General features: G+C 39.7%; 1 protein-coding gene across 2 annotated transcripts in view; it reads left to right on the top strand.

Moving 5' to 3' along the window:
* The window catches only part of LOC117447021 (contactin-4), a 54,647-nt gene extending 40,024 nt beyond the window's left edge, over positions 1 to 14,623 (top strand). The window contains exons 19-22 of one of the 2 annotated variants that reach the window (XM_034083589.1): positions 9,312 to 9,492; positions 10,894 to 11,006; positions 12,395 to 12,563; positions 14,456 to 14,623. In XM_034083589.1, coding sequence (XP_033939480.1) covers positions 9,312 to 9,492; positions 10,894 to 11,006; positions 12,395 to 12,563; positions 14,456 to 14,544 — 552 coding nt within the window. In that variant the 3' untranslated portion in view covers positions 14,545 to 14,623. Of the gene's footprint in view, positions 1 to 9,311; positions 9,493 to 10,893; positions 11,007 to 12,394; positions 12,575 to 14,455 lie in introns of those variants that run through there. The other variant, XM_034083590.1, reaches the window with a different exon arrangement.
* The last annotated feature ends 5,838 nt before the right edge of the window (positions 14,624 to 20,461 follow it).

The following is a 20,461-nucleotide window of genomic DNA, read 5'->3' as shown; positions in this document are numbered from 1 at the left end:
ATGCATAATGGCAAACAAATAATTGCATTGCCTTTTGAAATTAGAGAAGAGTCATTAAACACTCCACCTGATGTCAAACCTGACTATTGCTGAAGACAAGTATACGGAGTGGCATGTAAAGCATTTCCTCAGTGGCATTGTCGTCACATACAGCTTTGATTGGAACATCTGTTTGAAAGTTATGAGAGATGCATCTCCACTGCATGAGAGGATGATGACTCAACACCACACACTACACTTTTGCCAATTTTAACTGATTTTAATATTTACTCACCAGCAGGTAACAAGATGCTAATTGTATGTAACAGCCTGAACAAATACTAGAACAATATGCATCAAAAACATATTAACAACGTTTAAAGAATAACCGGTGTCGTTTTTTGGTTTTTCGGGAAAACGGAAAACCAAAAAAACAATGTTATTCAGGCTGCGGCCCCACGAGGACGAATTCGGTCGTTTGCGTTACTGTTTAGTGTCATATAGACCGTTCGGCCACACGAGAACGACCGAATATGGCACTAAACAACTGAGGAAACGACAACGGGTCCCAAGGTGGATAGAAATGCATACGCCACTCTCTGGGGGGTCAAACAGCTCCGTGTGTGCGCCCTATACGGACATTTTCAGATCACTGATAGTGATTGCGCAATAGCCCCGCCTCTCCCCACCTCTTCTGCTCACCTCCGCTTACCCCGCGCCAGTGCTGAAGTGTTTCGCCACCAACAACAACAACAATGGCGGATCGCAGAGTTGCTATCGTGCTCCGGACGCTATTGACCATGCTACAGTTGTTTGTGCAACATCTACAGCAATAATGATGAGGCAATAGCCCCGCCTCTCCCCACCTCTGCTGCTCACCCCCACGTCAAAGTAAACTGCACCCTGAATTCAGATTATTTATCTTTCTCTCGCGAGTGAAGTCTAATCTGACAGGACGGAGACACGCAGCTCTGCTCACCTGCAGCTCCTCCCGCTGCAGCAAAACACACACTTCAAGTCAGATCATCACCCTTAGCTATTTTAATTACCTCTCAAACTCCCTAAACTAGTTATAAATATGTTTATTTTTATAGTCGGCCGGGTCACTGATTACTGGATGAGCTGCTGCATGAGACAGACACTGACGCTGTCCGAAGAGAGGGAGGAAAAAGAGAGGCTCCGTGTATTTTATCATTATATTATATAGAGTCGTTATTCATTTGTTTTAAAGCTCAATAAATAACAAAGAAGACCTTTGACCGGCACTTTTATAATTTTGTCCGGAAGATTTCAACTTTAATACAGCTGACTGGCGAAAAACTCTGCCCGGTTCCCTCGGCCCCCACCGCGGAGAATAAACAGAAGGGCAACCATGACAACCTTCTTCTTCGCTGCTTTTGTGGAGGAAGTTACAGCGCCACCTACAGGCTCCTGCATATGTACTGCAGCTTCTCCAGCGGTTGGAGCTAAACGGAGCGGTCTCGTGTGGGCAGACACTATCCGGATAATTATTGCGTGTGGACGGAAGCCGTTTGCGATTGCGTTTGCGTTAATCCTATGCGTTTAGCCGTTTTCGTCCTCGTGGGGCCGCAGCCTCAGTTTTTAAACCAAAACGGGAAAACAGATAAATCAATGTTTTGGTTTTGTTTGTATGATTTACAGATAAACCAGTGAATGCTGGGAAAACGAGGAGAAGGCGCATTATGAGGGAGATGTCCGGTCGTGTGTGTGTGTGTGTGTGTGTGTGTGTGTGTGTGTGTGTGTGTGTGTGTGTGTGTGTGTGTGTGTGTGTGTGTGTGTGTGTGTGTGTGTGTGTGTGTGTGTGTGTGTGTGTGTGTGTGTGTGTGTGTGTGTGTGTGGCCTAGCATTACTATACTTGTGGGGACCTAAATCTGTTTACACAGTCACGTGTGGACACACACACACACACACACACACACACACACACACACACACACACACACACATCATGCGCCTTGGTGACTGGACATCTCCTTCATAAAACTAATAGAAGGGGCAGTAATCGGGCAGTTCGATGTGTGTAGAGGTGTGTGTAGAGGTGTGTGTGTGGTTAACACGTAGCAGCCTGCAGTCACTCGCTGTTCTGAAGAAGGTAAACACAGTGAAGGCGGTGCGTAAAAAGGCACAGCTCTCGGCGCGCTGGTGCTGCACTTCTCAGAGGCGGAGTTACACGTCCCGCTGCCTCCTGATGCTGCCTGCAGCCATTTCATGAAGTGAAGGAGGTTTTCCTTCAAACAGCTGCGGGCAGCAGATACCGTGAGAGTCCCGGACATGAACTCATAGATCAAGGCAGACTGGTTTACTCTCCTGTTTTGCCAATCCGGTGCTTAAACAAATAGCTCTACACCCCTGGCCGACATGTCCTTAAAATGAAGTCCGAGTTTGAAATATATCTCAAATAATGTGCACTGCCATTTCCCCACATAAACATAACAGTCTGCAATCAAACGCTCCTCTTCCTGCTTGGCGCACCGGTAACTTTCTCGTGCGCTCAAGAGGCTGAGACCTTTGGCTGAGCCGCCGAATCCCTCGGAACATTATAAAACTCATTTTCAACGGTTGTCTAGTGAAAGATTAACTACAGTAGGCTACTGGATTAAATAATGTGACTGGTATAGGTGCGAAAAATATTATGATAACATATTTTTATATATTTATAATTCTGCAAATATTATGATAAACTCACAGCTAATTTGCCCGGTGTTACTGCCGGGCCGCGGACCGGGGGTTGGGAACCCCTGGCTTAGAGTACCCCTTCACTCACTGAACGCTTTGAACCTAAGTGCAGCTCCAACAGACTGAGAAAGTATAACATACTCCAGGAAACTCAACCTCTCAACACGTTGAAGCACGCGTGATTGAGGCCTTTTGCATCGAGAACTAAACACCACTACAAAAGTCGTGAACATTTCATTAATTATCCCGCCTCTTGTTCGGCAACTTACCAAATAAACTATTGACCTGATTTTGAATACCAATTTACGGAAGAGGATTAGGGCCACATGATTTTTTTTTTTTGGGAGGTTTGAAAAAAAAACGTTTTCTGACTTTTTTCTCAGAACAAAAAAACATAATTTTTGTATTGATTTAAAAATCATCGTATTGCTTCCACTAAGAAAAAAAAATAGTCCAAGTTCCAAGTTGGTACGATAGCAACGTAACCAGAAGTGACTGCAGCACTGTCCAAGTCTTTTCACATTTTCATTTCCATTAACCAGACTTTAAACCAGCGTTTCTCAAAGTGTGGGGCGCGCCCCACTGGTGGGGCGCAGAGATGTGATAGGTGGGTCGCGAAAAAAAAAAAATTATTTAAAAAAAAAAAAAAATCCAATTTTTTTTTTTACATTTTTTTTTCACATTTATTTATTATTTATACACTGGTGGAATATCAAAACAACGGCCCGCCCGGGGTGCAAAACGTATCAATGAAAAGCGACCCTCTACCACACAAAACACCTGTAGATAACCCAATTTGTGTTCTTTGAAATTGAAAAGGATATTGCATTGTGTTTGTTACTTTCGTTGCAGTTGTATGTCTCAAGTGTAATTTGGCATGCTTTTATTTTGAAGGCAAGTTTACGCTGTTGACAGTTGTTGTTGCTATGGAAACAAGAAACGTTTCACAGCGGGCGGAACTTGTCATAAAGTCCGCGATAATAAAGCCCACCCATTTAGAGGGAAGATATGATTGGTCAATTGTACTGTCATTTGACATTACTCTCTCGTTCAGTTACTATAGCGACCCTCTGTGAATTCATAGCTGGACGTCCAATCAGCTCCTCCCTTCACAGACTCGCAGAGACGAGCTTCTTTCATTTAACCCTTCACATTCAAACAGAAACTGAATAGGCAGATTCAAAGGATTTATTTCTTTGGAAATGTTATTTTAAATACAATTTAATCAAGTTATTTTTGGTAAAACTATTGACAAATATTACTAAAAACATATTTAAAAAAAATATATAAAGAAAAATATAATTTGTTTTAATGTTTTTAAATATTATTTTGTAGAATATCTTAGGCATATCTTAGGAATATCTTAGGCCCTCGCCACTGGTAAACATCTCTCATACACACGTGTGAAACGCTCTCACAGACACACACAACAGCGTTGCAGTCGGGAGGAAAAGCAATGTGGAGCGCGAGAGAGAGAGCGAGAGAGAGAGCACACCTTTATCTATTTAATAAAGTTGTACAAAATAAAGTAAGAAATCATTCCAATGTGTACTATAGGACAGTAAAAAGTTTAAAAGGGGAGTGATTAGTAAAATATGCATAAATAAAAAGAAAGAATGCTAACTAGGTAACATAAGATAAGAATAAACAAGTTTAAATGATTGGTTGTGATCATATTCTAAAGATGTTTGGATTATTGAAAAGTATACAGCTCCCTTTCATCTGAGTGTTGAGAGCTGTTTCCATAAATTCATGTTGGGCTCAAAGTAGGGCTGCTCGATTATGGCAAAAATCATAATCTCGATTATTTGGGTCAATAATTGATATCACGATTATTAAAAACGATTAACCATTTACTTTGAAAAACATCAATTTATTGAAGAAAATAATTTGAAAAGTATGTTTTTAACAGTTGATTACCCTGAACTTTAAGTATAATTCAACTGAAAAACCTATTTAAAAAATAAATAAAATTGTTTGATTTCGATTATGTTGTTTTCATAATCGTTGCAAGCCAAAATCGTAATTGCGATTAAAATACGATTTAATTGAGCAGCCCTAGCTCAAAGTGCACCAGATTGATGCATTTAACTTCAACATTTAAAAAAAAAAATCTTCCTGGGGGTGCATGCCCCCGGACCCCCCTAGAGGAGGTGACGTCCACCACCAAATAAAGCAGGTTAAAATAATTAAATTGCATACATTTTATGTTAGTAAACACTGAAAACGGAAAAAAAACAAAAAAGAGGAGTAAAAGTAGCTCACGACTTGTTTTATTTTTTGAAAGTAACCCTCATCCTAAAAAAAGTTGGAGACCCCTGTTATAGAACGATACATTTGACAATTTTAAGCTTGGCCTACCATTTTATTGGAGCGATGAGGAACAGGTGGGGCTTGAAAAGGCCCACCTGTTCAAAGTGGGGAATGACAGAAAAAGTTTGAGAACCACTGCTTTAAACACTGACAGAGCCCATACTGTTTTCCTGTTATTGTTGACTTCCTGTCTTCTTCTGTAGATTTCTCTGACGTCCATCGCTCTGTCTTTTAGCCGCTTTCCTTCAATTGCTCTCTTTTTCTTTTCTTTACGGGGAGAGATTAGCCATCATGAATCCACCGTTTCCTGCTCCCCACAAAAAGTATTCCATGGTGTTTCTGACGGAGAAGACACATATTTGTTGTCCACATCTGACGTCGAATTGACCGGACTTCTTCCTGGGGATTGATATGATTGCACATAGTCCCTTGATCCTCCTTCTCAACGGTCTGTAGTCGGTCAAAACCTCTGGAATGTCCAAATTGAACAATAAGAATTAAGTATTTGACTAAGTTGTGTACTAATTGGACTGTAGAGTAACTCTGACTACTTTTAAATCTAGGCTGAAGACTTTTCTTTTTGCTGCTGCTTATAATTGAAACTGAGAGGTTGTGTTTCGTTTTTGGTTGATGAACATTTGGGGCTAGTAACCCCAGGGAACCAGTGTCTGTCTGGGGACTTCGTCCTGGCTGATTTCTCTGTGTATGCTGCTCGGGTCGTATGTGCCATACAAGCGTACACAGCTCATGTTCGGAGAAACCTTAAAGAAAGGCATCAGTACAATTGAACTTCTGTGTGAACTATTCATATCTTAAACTGCACTGTAACTTTTTATTCATGTACTTTTTATTAATGTATTTTTTCTTTTAATGTTTATTTTATTATCTTTTCTTTTTAATTGTAAATGCCTTTGTCTGAATGTCTTTCATTTTTGTAAAGCATCTTGAATTGCCTTGTGTTGAAAGGTGCTATATAAATAAACTTGCCTTGCCTAAACACTATTTATCAAACTAAAAAAAACGACCTATTATTTTTGGCAGATAAACTCAAAAGGTCATGTTTGAGTTGTTCTCCTCCTATTTGGAGAGATTTCAAGCAAGTTCCAATTGAAAGAGCTAATTAGAAAAGTTTGTCTTTTATTCGGCGTGTTTGAAGGATGACATTTTCAACCAAGCTGATGTGTACATTTCTATTGATAGCAGTATTAAACAATTTATTTTGTTTGCATTGACGGACATATTAATGCAACACTTTCACACTGCATCTCTGCAAAAACAACAATGTAATTATTCCCGTAATGAAAATTGACTTTAATTTATTTCTGTTACGTTCTTGTGCTATATCATTTGAAATGTACCGTAATTTTCGGACTATAAGGGGCACCTGAATATAAGCCGCAGCAGCTAAATTGAATGATGTGTACATATGTGTGTACTGGACTATAAGCCGCAGGTGTTTTAATGTTTAATTACCATGTGTAAGCAGTCCAGCCTTTCGGAACCCGTTGGCGATCGTGGATGTTTTGACACTCCTCCACGCCGTCAGGATCCACTTGCAAACTTGAGCGAAAGTTGCTTTTCGCATGCGACCAGTTTTGGTGAATGATTTATCGCCGCTATTCATCCACGCCTCCCACGGAACGAAGGGTTTGTGTGCATGAAAACTTCCTTTGCACAAACTGTCTCGCTCTCGTAATGTCCGTCTGCCTTGCTCTCGTTCTGTCTCTCGGTTCCACTTTTACTTTGGCGCGCTACCTGTCTCACTCTTTTCCGGCATCCAGCTTTTCCTGCTGGAGCCCCGTCGCTTAAAGGTGGGGGGCGCGGACCGGCCATAGAGCCCATAGCGTTAAAGGTGGTGGACTGTAACCTGTAAAATCCATAGATTTAGGAGGTCCCCTAGTGGCCGTTAGCTGTACAAATCCAGCTTATAGTCCGAAAATTACGGTACTTGATTTCACACTGTTGGTAATGCCCCTTGGAGAGGTACCAGACTAATTGGATGACATTTGGTCATGAATTGTCATTTATTTTCATAAAGGACAACACACATTTATCACTATTTCTGTACACATGCCAATGTTAGGTAGCTGGCTAATTTCCACCTGCCAGGCTAAAAGGGTCCCTGGTAAGTTGCCCACCAGCATTGCCTCTGTTTGAAAATGCAACAGTAATGGTTTTAATGTTACTGCACAGCCCGGCATGACTTCCTACATTTCACTAAGCCCTGAAACCTCAGTTATGTCCAACTTTCCTCATTACTACTCCTAATGGATGGTGCTTTTTACACCAAGGGTCATCGTTTGTATCTGTAAAAGAAAAGTAGACTACTGATTCTAAGCCAACAAACCACTTTGGGCTAAAATGAAAAGAGATGTATTACATTTTGACTTATCCAACTTACTCTTTAAAAGTGTGTCATGTTATACACAAGTCAGTAACCTTCCCTATATCAATGGATGCCACAGAGCAGGGCGAGTCGCTTACATGACTCTAAACCACAACATGTAGTTATTTAACAAATGAGGTGCTTATTATAGGAGTAGCACTTGAAATACTTGGCCCTATGAAACCTGATGTACTTATATGATTCTGTTTTCTTCAAGGTTGTGTCTTCCTGGTCGAATGTACTTATTGTAAGTCGCTTTGGATAAAAGCATCAGCTAAATACAATGTAATGTAATGTAATGTTAAAAGTACCACTAGGTTTCTACTGTGATGTATTTGTTGGCCAGGTACGCCAATTTCTAACAGCTTTCATACATCGGACTACTTTCTGGAAGAAATTCCCAAATTATTGGGTGGATTTTTATGCATGATCTTTGTTAGCTTCAGCTGCTATCGATCATTTGAGGTTCAGTTGGGAGCAATCTTTAGACGAAACACATTCTGTTGTCTTCATCTCAGATGTTTTCTACTATGCAGAGAAATATAATAAGAGGCCATCAACTGAAAACATTGGAAGTGTACACTTGACACTGTACCGTAGGCAAAGTCACCCGATCTCTAAATGATCTCCACTGGATTGTGTATATAAATTCAAGCTTGGTATAAGAACATAACAATTAAATATCTCTACTATACACACAAACATTGGTATTGTTGAAACACTGGAGGTACCGTTTGCACTTTCCTGCCACAGTCTCTATAAGACTTTAAGATGCAGCTTAAGTCTCCTTAGATCCTTCTCTTTCATCCTTCTATCGGTGTTTTTAGATTCGTAGCAAAGTTGACTAAACTCCTTCTGCTCAGGTATTCTCCCAAGCGATGGTGTAACTGCTTTAATTAAACTGCTGGCTTTAGAAAAAATCCCCGAGATGCATCTGTTATCAGCAACTCCAGGCCCTGTCGCTAATCTGCTTTCCCGAGCAAGATCGCTGAAAATCTGTGTGCAGCCAATTGAATAAGTACCTACTCTCCGACCATCTGTTTGACATTTTCCTGTCTGGGTTTCCAGTCTCGTGTCAGGGTCATACATAATTTCCCTATGAATACAGATTCTGAAAGGCCTCCTTATCATGTCTTGCTCCCAGTGCATGCTTTTGGTATTGTTAGATACAGTATCATTCAACATGCAGGTTTGACTGCCTCAGGAATTACAGTAGAGGAACTGATAGTAAGGAAGTTTGTTGGTCCTTGAAACGCTGGCTAAGCATATTAAAAGACTTAATTGAGACAACCCCAGAAGTCTTTGGTTTGAATAAATTAGTCTTGTATAAGCTTTGCAGAGAATGTCTTCTTGTCATATTCCTTAAAACAGTTTCTGAGCCTAATCTCACCTTTATGAACAATGTCTGCTTCTATATGTAACAGTCAGTTGGTAGCGGTAGTTTCCCATTTGTAGTCAGAGCAGTAATGACCAATCACATTCAGAAGGAACACATTGTCTGAAGAACAATCTTGAAAACAATGTTATATCGTCAGACAATGATTTCACGCCCAAAGAATTGCTTGTAAAACGGCTGCTTGTGAAACAATCCAATTGTAGACGTCGTATCGCAACTCTGTTCTGATTTGACTGAAAACAAATTGGCCGAATCTTGGCCTGAGTGTACTCCAGAACCCCACAAATATTGCCCCCAAAAACATATCATTGACAGCCAATAGATTACGAGATTTGTGACGACCTATAAATAATACTCTATTCTACAATATTGTCATTATAAGCACATAGTGTGTCTCATAATAGGAGATTGGCTAAATAAATAAGGTTAGATTTGACACGGATGCAACCATTTTGTCCCGGCTTGTGTTTTATAAATGGAAAATGGAAAAAGGTGAAAGATGCTGAAGGTCCGTTGGTAACCTTTCTATCTTTGGTCAAGGTACTCTTCTGGGAGGAAGGGTCTGAGCAGAGTGAAGCGGAGACAGCGAGGGTTATCGACACCAAGGCTCTGCTCTCCGGCTTGAAGGGCAGCTCAGCCTATCAGATCGCAGTCAGAGCCCAGAACAGCGCCGGCCTCGGACCCTGCAGCCGCGCTCTCAACATCACCACCAAGAAACCACGTGAGGCCAACCACAAACGCTTTATTTCTTTATTCTTGCTTAGCCTTTTAGTCGAATCCCTTTCCGCAGTAAGAGGTATTTTTAAATACATTTACTCCAATGCCATACTGGATGTTTGGACTCATTGGTTGCTAGACTCAATACTTCCGTCTATACTGGGGCATAGAGAAGATGGTAGATACAATTGCCTTTGTCAACAATGTCGTCTCCAGTATTTCTGTTTCACAATTTAGGTATGTGAAAATAATTGTACTATAATAGGAAGTACAGAAATATTAGGCGCCATATAGCTCTCTTTCTCGGGCTGCTGGCCAACATACTGGGGCTCCTCCCTTTTAATACAGTATAAACATTACAGTGAAAAACATATTACGTAGATTCATAATTTTAAATTAGACATGTAAAATATTTAAGTGTCAATTTATTCTAAGCTACATTCTATGTTCTCTGTGACTTTTTGATGTTGTTTATCTGACTTTTTTCCACTGAAAACATAACCGCAGTAATACTACTTAAATCAGGATCGCTTCTAACTCCTAAGATTATGACGCAGTAACGCCCCGTCTACATTACAGGCATCGAAAAATGCTTTCAACGCTTCACCCATTCATTTGAATGGGGTGACGTAGAAGATTTTGAATATTCGCTGAACTGCATTGTGGGGAGCATGGCATGGCTTTGCAAGCATCGTGAGCATCAAAAGTTGAGCAATGTTCAACTTTTGATGCTCCCGATGCTTTCGAAGCTGGCATCAGCCAATCAAATCCCGTTTATGCAAATCCCGCCAGTAGAAGCGCTAGCCAATCAAACCGCGTGCAAGCTGGGAGAGCCAGACCGCAGTTCATTTCCTCATATTCCAAACGAGAAATTACGGTAGCAAATCACCCGGTTCTTTACGACCAGAACTATTTACCGGGATACAAACCGGAGGAGCGAGGCATGGAGGGAGGTGGCAGAGGCAGTGGGTGAAACTGGTAGGTTTTCGCCTGTTTGGGGAGTTTATATCCAGTTTACTTTGTTTTAACATTGCTTTGTATGTCGGGGGCGGGCGGGAGATTCCTGATTGGTTGTTGGTCGCCTTGGGCTCAAGAAATCGCCAAGCCTCAGACACGCCCAGCTTCATGATTTGTTGATGCCTGTAGTGTAGACGGGCCGTAAGACTTTTGCTGCTTCAGGCTGAACGATTAATTTGATCCTAATTAGCTGTGTTTTCGCACACATAAATAAGAGCATGCATATTCCTACTCGTCTTGACCTCTGTTTCTCCCAGGTGAGCTCCAGGAGGTTAACGAGTATTTAGTTTGAAGTGTATTCTGCTGCTGCACCACCACCAGATGATTACAACTGTGCTTTGTGCATTCATTTGTGAACCGTGTGTCTATTTAATTACACATCTTGCAGCTCCAAGTCAGCCTCCGGGGAATATTGAGTGGAACCTGAGCAACTCTAAGATCTTTCTGAATTGGGAACATGTCAAAGCGATGGAGAATGAGTCTGAGGTGACGGGATACAAGGTGAGTTTGTCAGAATAAAAGCAGAAACTCCAGAACTGGAGAAACAAATAGAGCGTCAGCAGCTGTCATGCCAATAAATGGTTTTCTCATCGCAGTGGAAAGATAGACCTCAGCACTCCAGTGTGCATTATGGATTGGCCCTGTCTGGCCTTTCAAAATTAAAAGATCTGTTCCAGGTGATAAACCCAAAGGCGTCATGCCACAGACAGCGTGAGCTTCTTCCAACTCGCACAACAATGAATCATGAATCATCCCTTTGCCTACTTTGGTGCAGGAAAGACACGGCATTGATAATGCTTTCCATACACATGTATAATTTCTCTAGAGATATGAAGCCATGCTTATTTAATGATAAGTATTGCCTGTTGACAGGAATAGATTCATACTTGTGCAAAGGAACTGCAGTGAGTCAAAGGTAATACAATACATCACATGTTCTTCATGTTTTTAAAAATCTATGGACAGTTTTGCCTCGTGTTTCTCATCAAGTATGAATTAAAACATGCTGGATTTTGATGAAGTAAAATGTGTAGAAAGGATGCCTCACATTGTGTTATGGAAATATGTTCGTGCACTTTGAATCAAACCTGCACCTCACAAGGCATTTTAAATCAAATACCTCCTGTAGAGAGGGACTGTGTCACCTCAGATTCCCCCACGCACTTTTCCTGCTTTTGATTTCAAATTAATTAATTTCCCACACTCATATTTGGACTGTCGAATGAAGTCCTTCATGCAGTTGCTATGGTTCAAGGTTCAGGGCTTTTATTGTCATGTGTGCATAGCTACAGTGTAGTTATGGCAATGACATTCTTAGGTCACAGGCTCCTCCAACAGTGCAACACAATACATCAGATAAAATAGTACAAGTAAATACAATAACATAGAATATAATACTAACAGAATATGACAGAAACTGTGCAGAATAGTCTATATACAGTAATTGTAATATTGATATGATATATGTGAGTTGTCTGTGTTTACAGACAGAGACCGAAATGACGTTTCCAACCATCCCGAATGTACAAGTATACAGTATACAGATATGTATAATAATATGTATAAAGTATGTACAGTATATCCTAAATACACAATCAACAGACACATGTACACATATGCACAAAGTCAGATAAAAAACACAACAATCAATATATACAAAATAACAGTCACTTCAATATCAATATCTTTGGTGCAAGATTGTCCATAAAATGTGCATGTATTGCAGATTGTCCACAGCAGTGTACAAAGCATCTTGTGCTGGATGTGTAAGTTCTTTCAAAAGTGCAGGTGTGTTAACAGTCTTATGGCCTTGATGGGGTCATCAAGTTGTATTTTCCAACTGAAATCAAAGATGAAATGTTAATTGAAAGGCTCCGACTCCCCTCCAGGTGGTGTATCGTCAGAACTGGCACGGCAGGATTTCTGTACTGGAAACCAATAAGACCAGTGTGGAGCTCCACATCCCCTCCGGAGAGGACTACCTCATCGAGATCAAAGCTCTGACTGAAGGGGGCGATGGCACCAGCAGCGGGCCCATCCGCATACCAAAGATGTCCAGTAAGTTGTAAAGGCTCGGCAGCATGCAGATGATTGGAGTTGGAATTGAGCAGAGAAGCAGAGGGATGGGTGCACTGGGCGTAACTAATCCCCCGTGTGACTGATGCTGTTATCAGCTTCAGCGTAGCTTGAACAAGACCTTCAGAATACACACGTAGAAAATAAGACTGCTCCATTCACGACAGGTTTTCAATTTGTTGTCCCAGAGCACACAATAAAATCACATTTTGTCAAAACAGAATCAGCTTTTATTATCAATTAAGGCTAAATTAGGTATTGTAACAAAAGTATGTTTTTTTAAAGGTCCCCTATTACTGTATACTGTTTGTCATCAATACATTATAACTCTCAGATATATACAGACATGTCTCTGAAGTGTTTTGGCTCCAAACACCAAACAGATCGTTGCAGCATTACCCATAATCCCCTCTGTTTCAGCCCTGTTTCCAAAGTGCTGATTCTCTGTCTGTTACTTGAGATGAAAATAAGGAGCCCCTCCCCACGCCCCTCTGAGAGACATTTGGTTACAAAGAACACAATGGTGCTCTAGAGGAGATTCAGGTGATAAGGGGGGGGGGGGGGGGGGGGGGGGGGGGGGGGGTTACCTTGGTTGCTGATTGGCTAATGGCTACACAAGACAGAAAATCATGACATCATAAAGTGGCCAAAATCTGATCAGCTCATTTTCAGACAGGTTTTTATAGAAATGGATCAAAAAGAGAGAGAATCTTTGTTCCTGAAACTTTCAGAGACTCTTTCCACAGAGGGGACACATGTTGATGTAGAAGAGACATGGAGAAGAGGGGACACATGTTGATGTAGAAGAGACGTGAAGAATAGGGGACACATGTTGATGTAGAAGAGACATGAAGAAGAGGGGACACATGTTGATGTAGAAGAGACATGAAGAAGAGGGGACACATGTTGATGTAGAGGAGACATGAAGAAGAGGGGACACATGTTGATGTAGAAGAGACATGAAGAAGAGGGGACACATGTTGATGTAGAAGAGACATGAAGAAGAGGGGACACATGTTGATGTAGAAGAGACATGAAGAAGAGGGGACACATGTTGATGTAGAAGAGACATGAAGAAGAGGGGACACATGTTGATGTAGAAGAGACATGAAGAAGAGGGGACACATGTTGATGTAGAGGAGACATGAAGAAGAGGGGACACATGTTGATGTAGAAGAGACATGAAGAAGAGGGGACACATGTTGATGTAGAAGAGACATGAAGAAGAGGGGACACATGTTGATGTAGAAGAGACATGAAGAAGAGGGGACACATGTTGATGTAGAGAGTAGAGGAGACATGAAGAAGAGGGGACACATGTTGATGTAGAAGAGACATGAAAAAGTGGATTTTGCATAATAGGTGACCTTTAAACTTTTTAAAAATCATTATGATATTTTAATCATGTAATTGGCGATAACTTCCTTTCCGGATTTTCTTGATTTTAACTCATTTCTATACAAACACACCCACGTCTATTTCCATCTAAACAAATTAACGTTTTCTACCCCGTACAGTATACTGTAATGCAAATGTCATCAAATACTCAATAGACATTGTTTTTGTAGTTCCATGCTGAAGTAGACGAGGCCTCTTCAACATTAAAGCAGAAGTCTTATTAAGTGAAGATTGCAACACAATCTAGATGACTTTGAGTCGCTGGGTGAGGCCAACATGTTGCAGATATTTGATTACAGCAATTTAACAAAGTACTTGGATTACTCAGTGGTCTCTGGTCTGTCTTGTACAATGCATCTCTAAAGGAAGAACACATTCACACATTGTAATCTGTATGATACACATTTAGATTGCAAATCTAAGTGTTAATCAAAAAGGACGGTTTACCGTTAATGTTTATTTTTCTCTTCCTATAGGTCTGAACTCAAAAGGGTCCGTGTGTCAAGTTCCGATGAAGATTTGCAGCTGTATGATGTTTCCTGTATTTGTAATGTTCATCATGTAGCTTCGATGCCTCTATATCCAGCTCTGGGCACTAGAATGAATATAGTGTATAGTTCTCTTCTACACGTCAGATGTATGGAATAAGAAGGTAACTTGACAGTTTTTCAACCTCTGGTTTGTAAATAAAAACTGGACGATGTGTGTGTTTGGTTGTCAAATGCCCACAAAATGTTCCTGGACTGTTACTCACAGGCAAGAGCACAGTTCCAAAACATTTCATCTGCCTGTTTTCAGGACCACTGCAACCCTTCAGGATGTATGGGTTTGATAAACGTGGGGATATGAGTTTCTTATCTATTTCCGTTTCCCCCCCTCACTGTCTGTTTCCACGTATTTCGCCTCAACTCCCAAGTTATGTCTTGGCTAGCTGTGACCTCTGAATGTTACCGACCAAAAGGTACAATCGAGCAAATTGGCTTAAGCATATTTCTCAAAAGTTATATAAGACTTAAAACAATAAAACTGATTACAAAATAAAAATAGTGCAAGATGAAAAGAGTAGAATAGAACAGTGCAGATTATGTTGCAGAATAATGTGCAAGTAATGCAGATGAAAATGAGTTAAACTATATACACAGAGGCAAAGTCCCGCCCTTCGACTTCCGCCCCATGGGACCTTATTTCGGAAAAATTGTGCCACGAATTACACATGATGTTTGTCAATCTTAAAAAAATCATTTCCATGTCAAAAAAGTCAGTTTGTCGTAAAACTGTTGAAATATAAGACTATGAAAAATACGCAACTAGAAAGACTACAAATCCCAGAGTCGCGTAAGTGATGTCATTAACAATACACATTACACTTGTGTTACTCACTGACACCTCGTAAAGCCGGTCCCGCATGCTGGCTCTCACGGAACCGACTAACTCCCCTTGTGTGTATGTACAGCTCTCAACATGCCCAGACTTGGAGTGATTTTCACCTCTTTTAATACTTAGTGAAATGTTTCAACGTGACGGCCATCTTGGTGTTGGTGCGAGACAGGAGATGTAGTTCATTGAGCGGTTTCACACAAAAAAGTGTTACTTCACAGTTTTACGACACATTATAATTGTTTTGACTTGCAAAATTATCTTTTAAATTGAGCTGAAAACAGTTACTTGATTTTTGTATTCTGATTACGTAACGACATTACATGTATTCCATTACAAGTTACAACCCAACCCTGCTAGTATGCTAGTAGCATCTGCTTTAGCTTCAAGCTGCTAGCCTTAGCGGATTTAGAAAAGGCTACAGAAGTTTGCCAACCCCATATTTTCGTTTTTTTATTTGTATTTTATTAATCTGTCTTCAGCCCCACCACACACTGACTCAAGTGAAATCATTAATGCCAATTTATAACAACGTTGAATGTCGAAAAATCGCAAATTCTACTTTCAGCACAGCAGCACTTCTTTATAAAACAGAAAACAAACTAAAAACACTAGCAAGGTTATTTTTGGATGGAACATACATGTTAACAATGACCTGACATGTTCATTAAAACATTGAATTAATGCACATTGGCAAATATTGATTAAGCAGCGTCATCCTTCCTCAAAAGATGTATTACATAATATGAAGGGTGTCTCTTCTTGGATTGAAACATCCCATAGTGTTGCTTTCTGTTAGTTAACATTTCTGTACTTGCTGGTTTATTCGGGGTTATAGCGCAGTATATATTCAGTGCTCTAGTTTCTTCTGATTTCAACCCCAATTACCGTGTGTCACTGATTCCATTAGAACAGACAATCTCAATCAACACTTCAATACATGCCTTCGTCATCCTGAGAGTTAAAGACAGCTGTGAATGTGTTGTTGATTTTATGCAAGGAAGCGTTTTAAATACTTAAATAGGTGGCAGATGCAAATGTATGTGAATTCTTGAAATGTTTAAAAAAGCTGTTTTGCCTTATCAAGTGTATTTAAAAAAAAAAAAAAGTTGTCTACCACTCTTTAAGATATACAAATTGTAATTATGTGTCCTTAAGTGCAAGCTTATCAAACGTGAAATATGTTATTTACTTCATTGCTTTATTTGTAACATTTTATTTTGGGTGATATATTGGCAAACATTGTATTTATTTATATAGTATAACCCCAAATCTAAAAAGAAACTAGGAGTGTATCCTACCTCCTTTTTTAAGGATTGCTTTATGCATTGACCTTACCATAAAACGCTAACATTAATAGCCGCTTTCACACCAAGTACTTTGCTGTACTTAGTGCCCAGCACTTAGTTCCCCCATGGAAATAAAGAGTAGATCGCGTTCACACCGGAATAACTTCCCTGAGGGAAGATTACGCAAATGAAGCCACTGACGTCACTTCGTCTTCTTCTGCTTTGGGTTTACTGGCAGGCCGCAAACCAATTCACGGCGTATACTGCCCCCCGAAGTCCCCGGAGTTGGGGACTGGCCTTCCGAGTAAATCTCCAGAACGCCGACACCTCCTCATCTCCACCGCTCCCATGTTTTCTTTTGTGTTGCCATAAATTATTCTCTTTCCGTTGGTGCGCGGGGCTAATGCTAATGCTAATGCCAATGATGCTAATGCCAGCAAATACAATGGCGGCTTCACAAAACTTTCAGAGTTTTACGGGGCGTGGTTTGCAATCCGCCCAGCCAATAGGAATTGATACTTTTTTCTCCCCAGGATAGTCCCACCTCTCCAGCAGGCACTGACAATGGGGGTAAAAGTTCTCTGAACTAAGTTCTCTTTTTGGTGTGAACACAAAATTCCAGGCACTAACAGAACTAAACGGGGAAAGTACGGGGGAAAGTACTCCGGTGTGAACGCGCCTATTAGCATCCACTATAACCCAGTAAAAATCGAGTTTTACATCTTTGCTGATACAGTCTATAATTTAATCTAAGACAACATTTGTCTCTGAACAAATTATTTTAAATACAAACAGGCTTTTAGTCGTGCTATTTAACATAACTTAACAGGATAACACTTCTTATCGCTGAATAATTTATAGGGAAGGCATTCAGCAATATCTAATGTGATGAACATAATCTGCATTTCAATATTATTACATTCAAGAAAGGCTAATTGCCTGGATGCAACATCGTTTTAATGAGCAAACTTTGTGGGAGACAAGTTATCAGTTACATTTCTGATGTATTACAATTGAAATAGACAAGGTGTCTTTCCTGTTGTTTGTGAGATATGTAAAGACTTCATTATTTCATACTTGTTTGCTCTGTGCAATTTTCTTTGTTGTGTTTGTATCATGTTCAAAGGTTTGTCTGTTTCAAACAAATCAGATGTGACGTTGTTGGGCATTTCTTTTTTAACAGTATGATAATCACAAAAAATGTCATTAATAATAGTTTTTGTCCCAAAGAGGAAACATAGGATTTGAATTGGCAAATGTACGAGTATATATTCAAATGTGCGATATAAATAATAATTATTTCATTTATATTTATGTGTGTTTTATGGTTCAGAAGATCCTACATCCGACCTCACATCTTCATGAAATGTTGTTGCTTTGTAGGATTGACTTTGTGTTGTTTCATTATCATCAATATTCAATTTTTTTGTTTAACTTTAGCATTTAAAGTGTCTCTATTTTGACTGAATATCTAAATATGATGTCTCAAATGTGTGTATGCTGTCTTTCATTTCTTATTAATCTGCTTCTTCAACATAAACTGCGATGTGTTACTTAAGTAATGTAATACCATTGTATTAATATAATAAGATATCTCTGTGAGATGGCAAAAAGACTGAATAAATTCTTCACATTGAAACTCTTTAATCACTGGATGTGTTTTATCTTGTGTGATCCATACACCTTGCTGGGAGCGAGCAGACGGTTTCTTTGTGGGATTGGTCTCTGGAGACTGCTGTGCAGCGGAGTGGGGAATCACAGCAAATGTGGTGAGTAAGTATGCTGAGGGGTCTTCGTCCTGCGGGACTGCAACAGGCTATATGAGTGAGAGAAAAAGAGGAGGGGTTTTCCCTCAGGACAGAAGACAAAAGAACGGAATATGCACAGATTCAGAAGCTTGTCCATGAGTCACAAACAAATGCAATCACACGTACAGTAAAACTGTAAGAAGAAGAGGAATATGTCAGCACTTGTTGCTTTAGCTTATTAAAAATAGGACATATTCACTTTGTCAGGTTCATATATGTATGTAGTGTCTCTCCTGTGACATGTCTCCATGCTTTAATGTTCAAAAAGCTATATTTCTCTCATACTGCCTGTGCTGCAGCGCATCTTGTCACCCTCTGTCTGAAACCAGAGCCCAGTCTGCTCTGATTGATTGATTTGCGGTCTCTATTGTGTTGGTCGACCGCCTAGAGATGTCACACCCCTAAACCTATCCCTTACAATTAATTCACTGATATATTTGTTTATTAATTTATTAATTTATTATTGTTTATATTTTGCTTTTAAATCCCGTCTTAAAACCCACCTCTTCTCCTTGGCATTCAGAAACAAGTAGATTGTTGCTTTTATTTGCTTTCAGTGGTCTATTGTTTTTATTATATGGCTGTTATTTATTTTTTAATTATTACGTTTATTCTGGTTTGTTTTGTGTTTGTATCTTGTATTTATATTATGTTGTGTGAGCTTATCTCTCTGTACAGCACTTTGGTCTGAAGGTTTTTAAAGTGCTATATAAATAAAGTTGGATTGGATATTTAAAGTTCATTCAGACAGGACCTGGAACTCTTTACACCTACATTGTTTTGTCCAAGCTTTGTGACTTTGCTGTTTTATCCAAACGCAGAAAAAGCTATGAAACCTACCAGCCAAAAAAAACTCAGAGGAAAAGCGGCAGTCTTGGTGCTGATGAAACTGAACATAGCTCTCAAGTATGAAAGCATTGTTGGAATGGTTTGGACTTTTAGTTGTGTTGATTGGAGAAAAAGAGTAATTTACTGTTACATGTTACTATAGAAACAGTGTTGTGTTTCAGTTTGTCCTTGAATTAACACTGCAGCTCCTTAAGATCCAATTTAAATTCCTGTGTCAATTAATATACAATAGTAATCGCATGGATAAGTGCATATGTGAGTTTGGAAAAGCCAGTTTCAAAGCCAACCAATAGCAAACAGACGTAGGTAATGACAACATCACGTGGATATATTGTGTAGAGTTCTTTATTGCTCTCACATCATTGCAATGTGGAACCAAAACACACAGGATCAAACGTACAAAATGTTAAAATAAACATGACCCTTTGTTCAGACAATGGTTCTGACATTCAGATGTTAAAACACCGTGAGAGACAGTAGTTGGAGCATTTTTAATAGCACCAATAGTCTTTATTTATACAGCCAGTAATATGGAAAACATTTATAACTCCAAGAAAACCATCATCTTATCAAACTGTTTTTTTCTAACGACTTTATTTCAGAATTCCATTCTCATATTATCACCTGGCATTTCGAGGGATAGGGTATTTAATCAACGTTATGTACATTCGCTCGTAAAGTTGATATCAGTAGCAGAGATCATAGCTGAGGCAATTAAATGTATGATGGATTAGGCAGTTTATCCCTGGCATTAGTCTTGGGAGATAAAATCAGCAGCGATATGACTCTCCATGGCGCTCACCGGAAGCTTCCTGATCTTGGCTCAACATCTCTGTACCATAAAGAAATTCATTTACTGTGAACACACAACATGGTGGGATATATTTGGCTTTCTTTAAGTCTACAACTAAACATTTTCACTTGCACATTTACAAGGTCAGGGTCCATGATTAACTGTGATAAACGTCAAGAACTCCACGAACAACATACATCAATACTTGCCTTCAACTCGTTTCTACACTGAACAAAAAATATAAACGCAACACTTTTGTTTTTGGTCCCATTTTTCATGAGATGAACTCAAAGATCTAAAACATTTTCTATATACACAAATAACCATTTCTCTCAAATATTGTTCACAAATCTGAAAAAAATCTGT

This window comes from Pseudochaenichthys georgianus, chromosome 5 (genome assembly GCF_902827115.2).
Source record: "Pseudochaenichthys georgianus chromosome 5, fPseGeo1.2, whole genome shotgun sequence".
NCBI classification, from domain to species: Eukaryota; Metazoa; Chordata; class Actinopteri; order Perciformes; family Channichthyidae; genus Pseudochaenichthys; species Pseudochaenichthys georgianus.
This window is presented reverse-complemented; position numbering and strand designations above follow the sequence as displayed.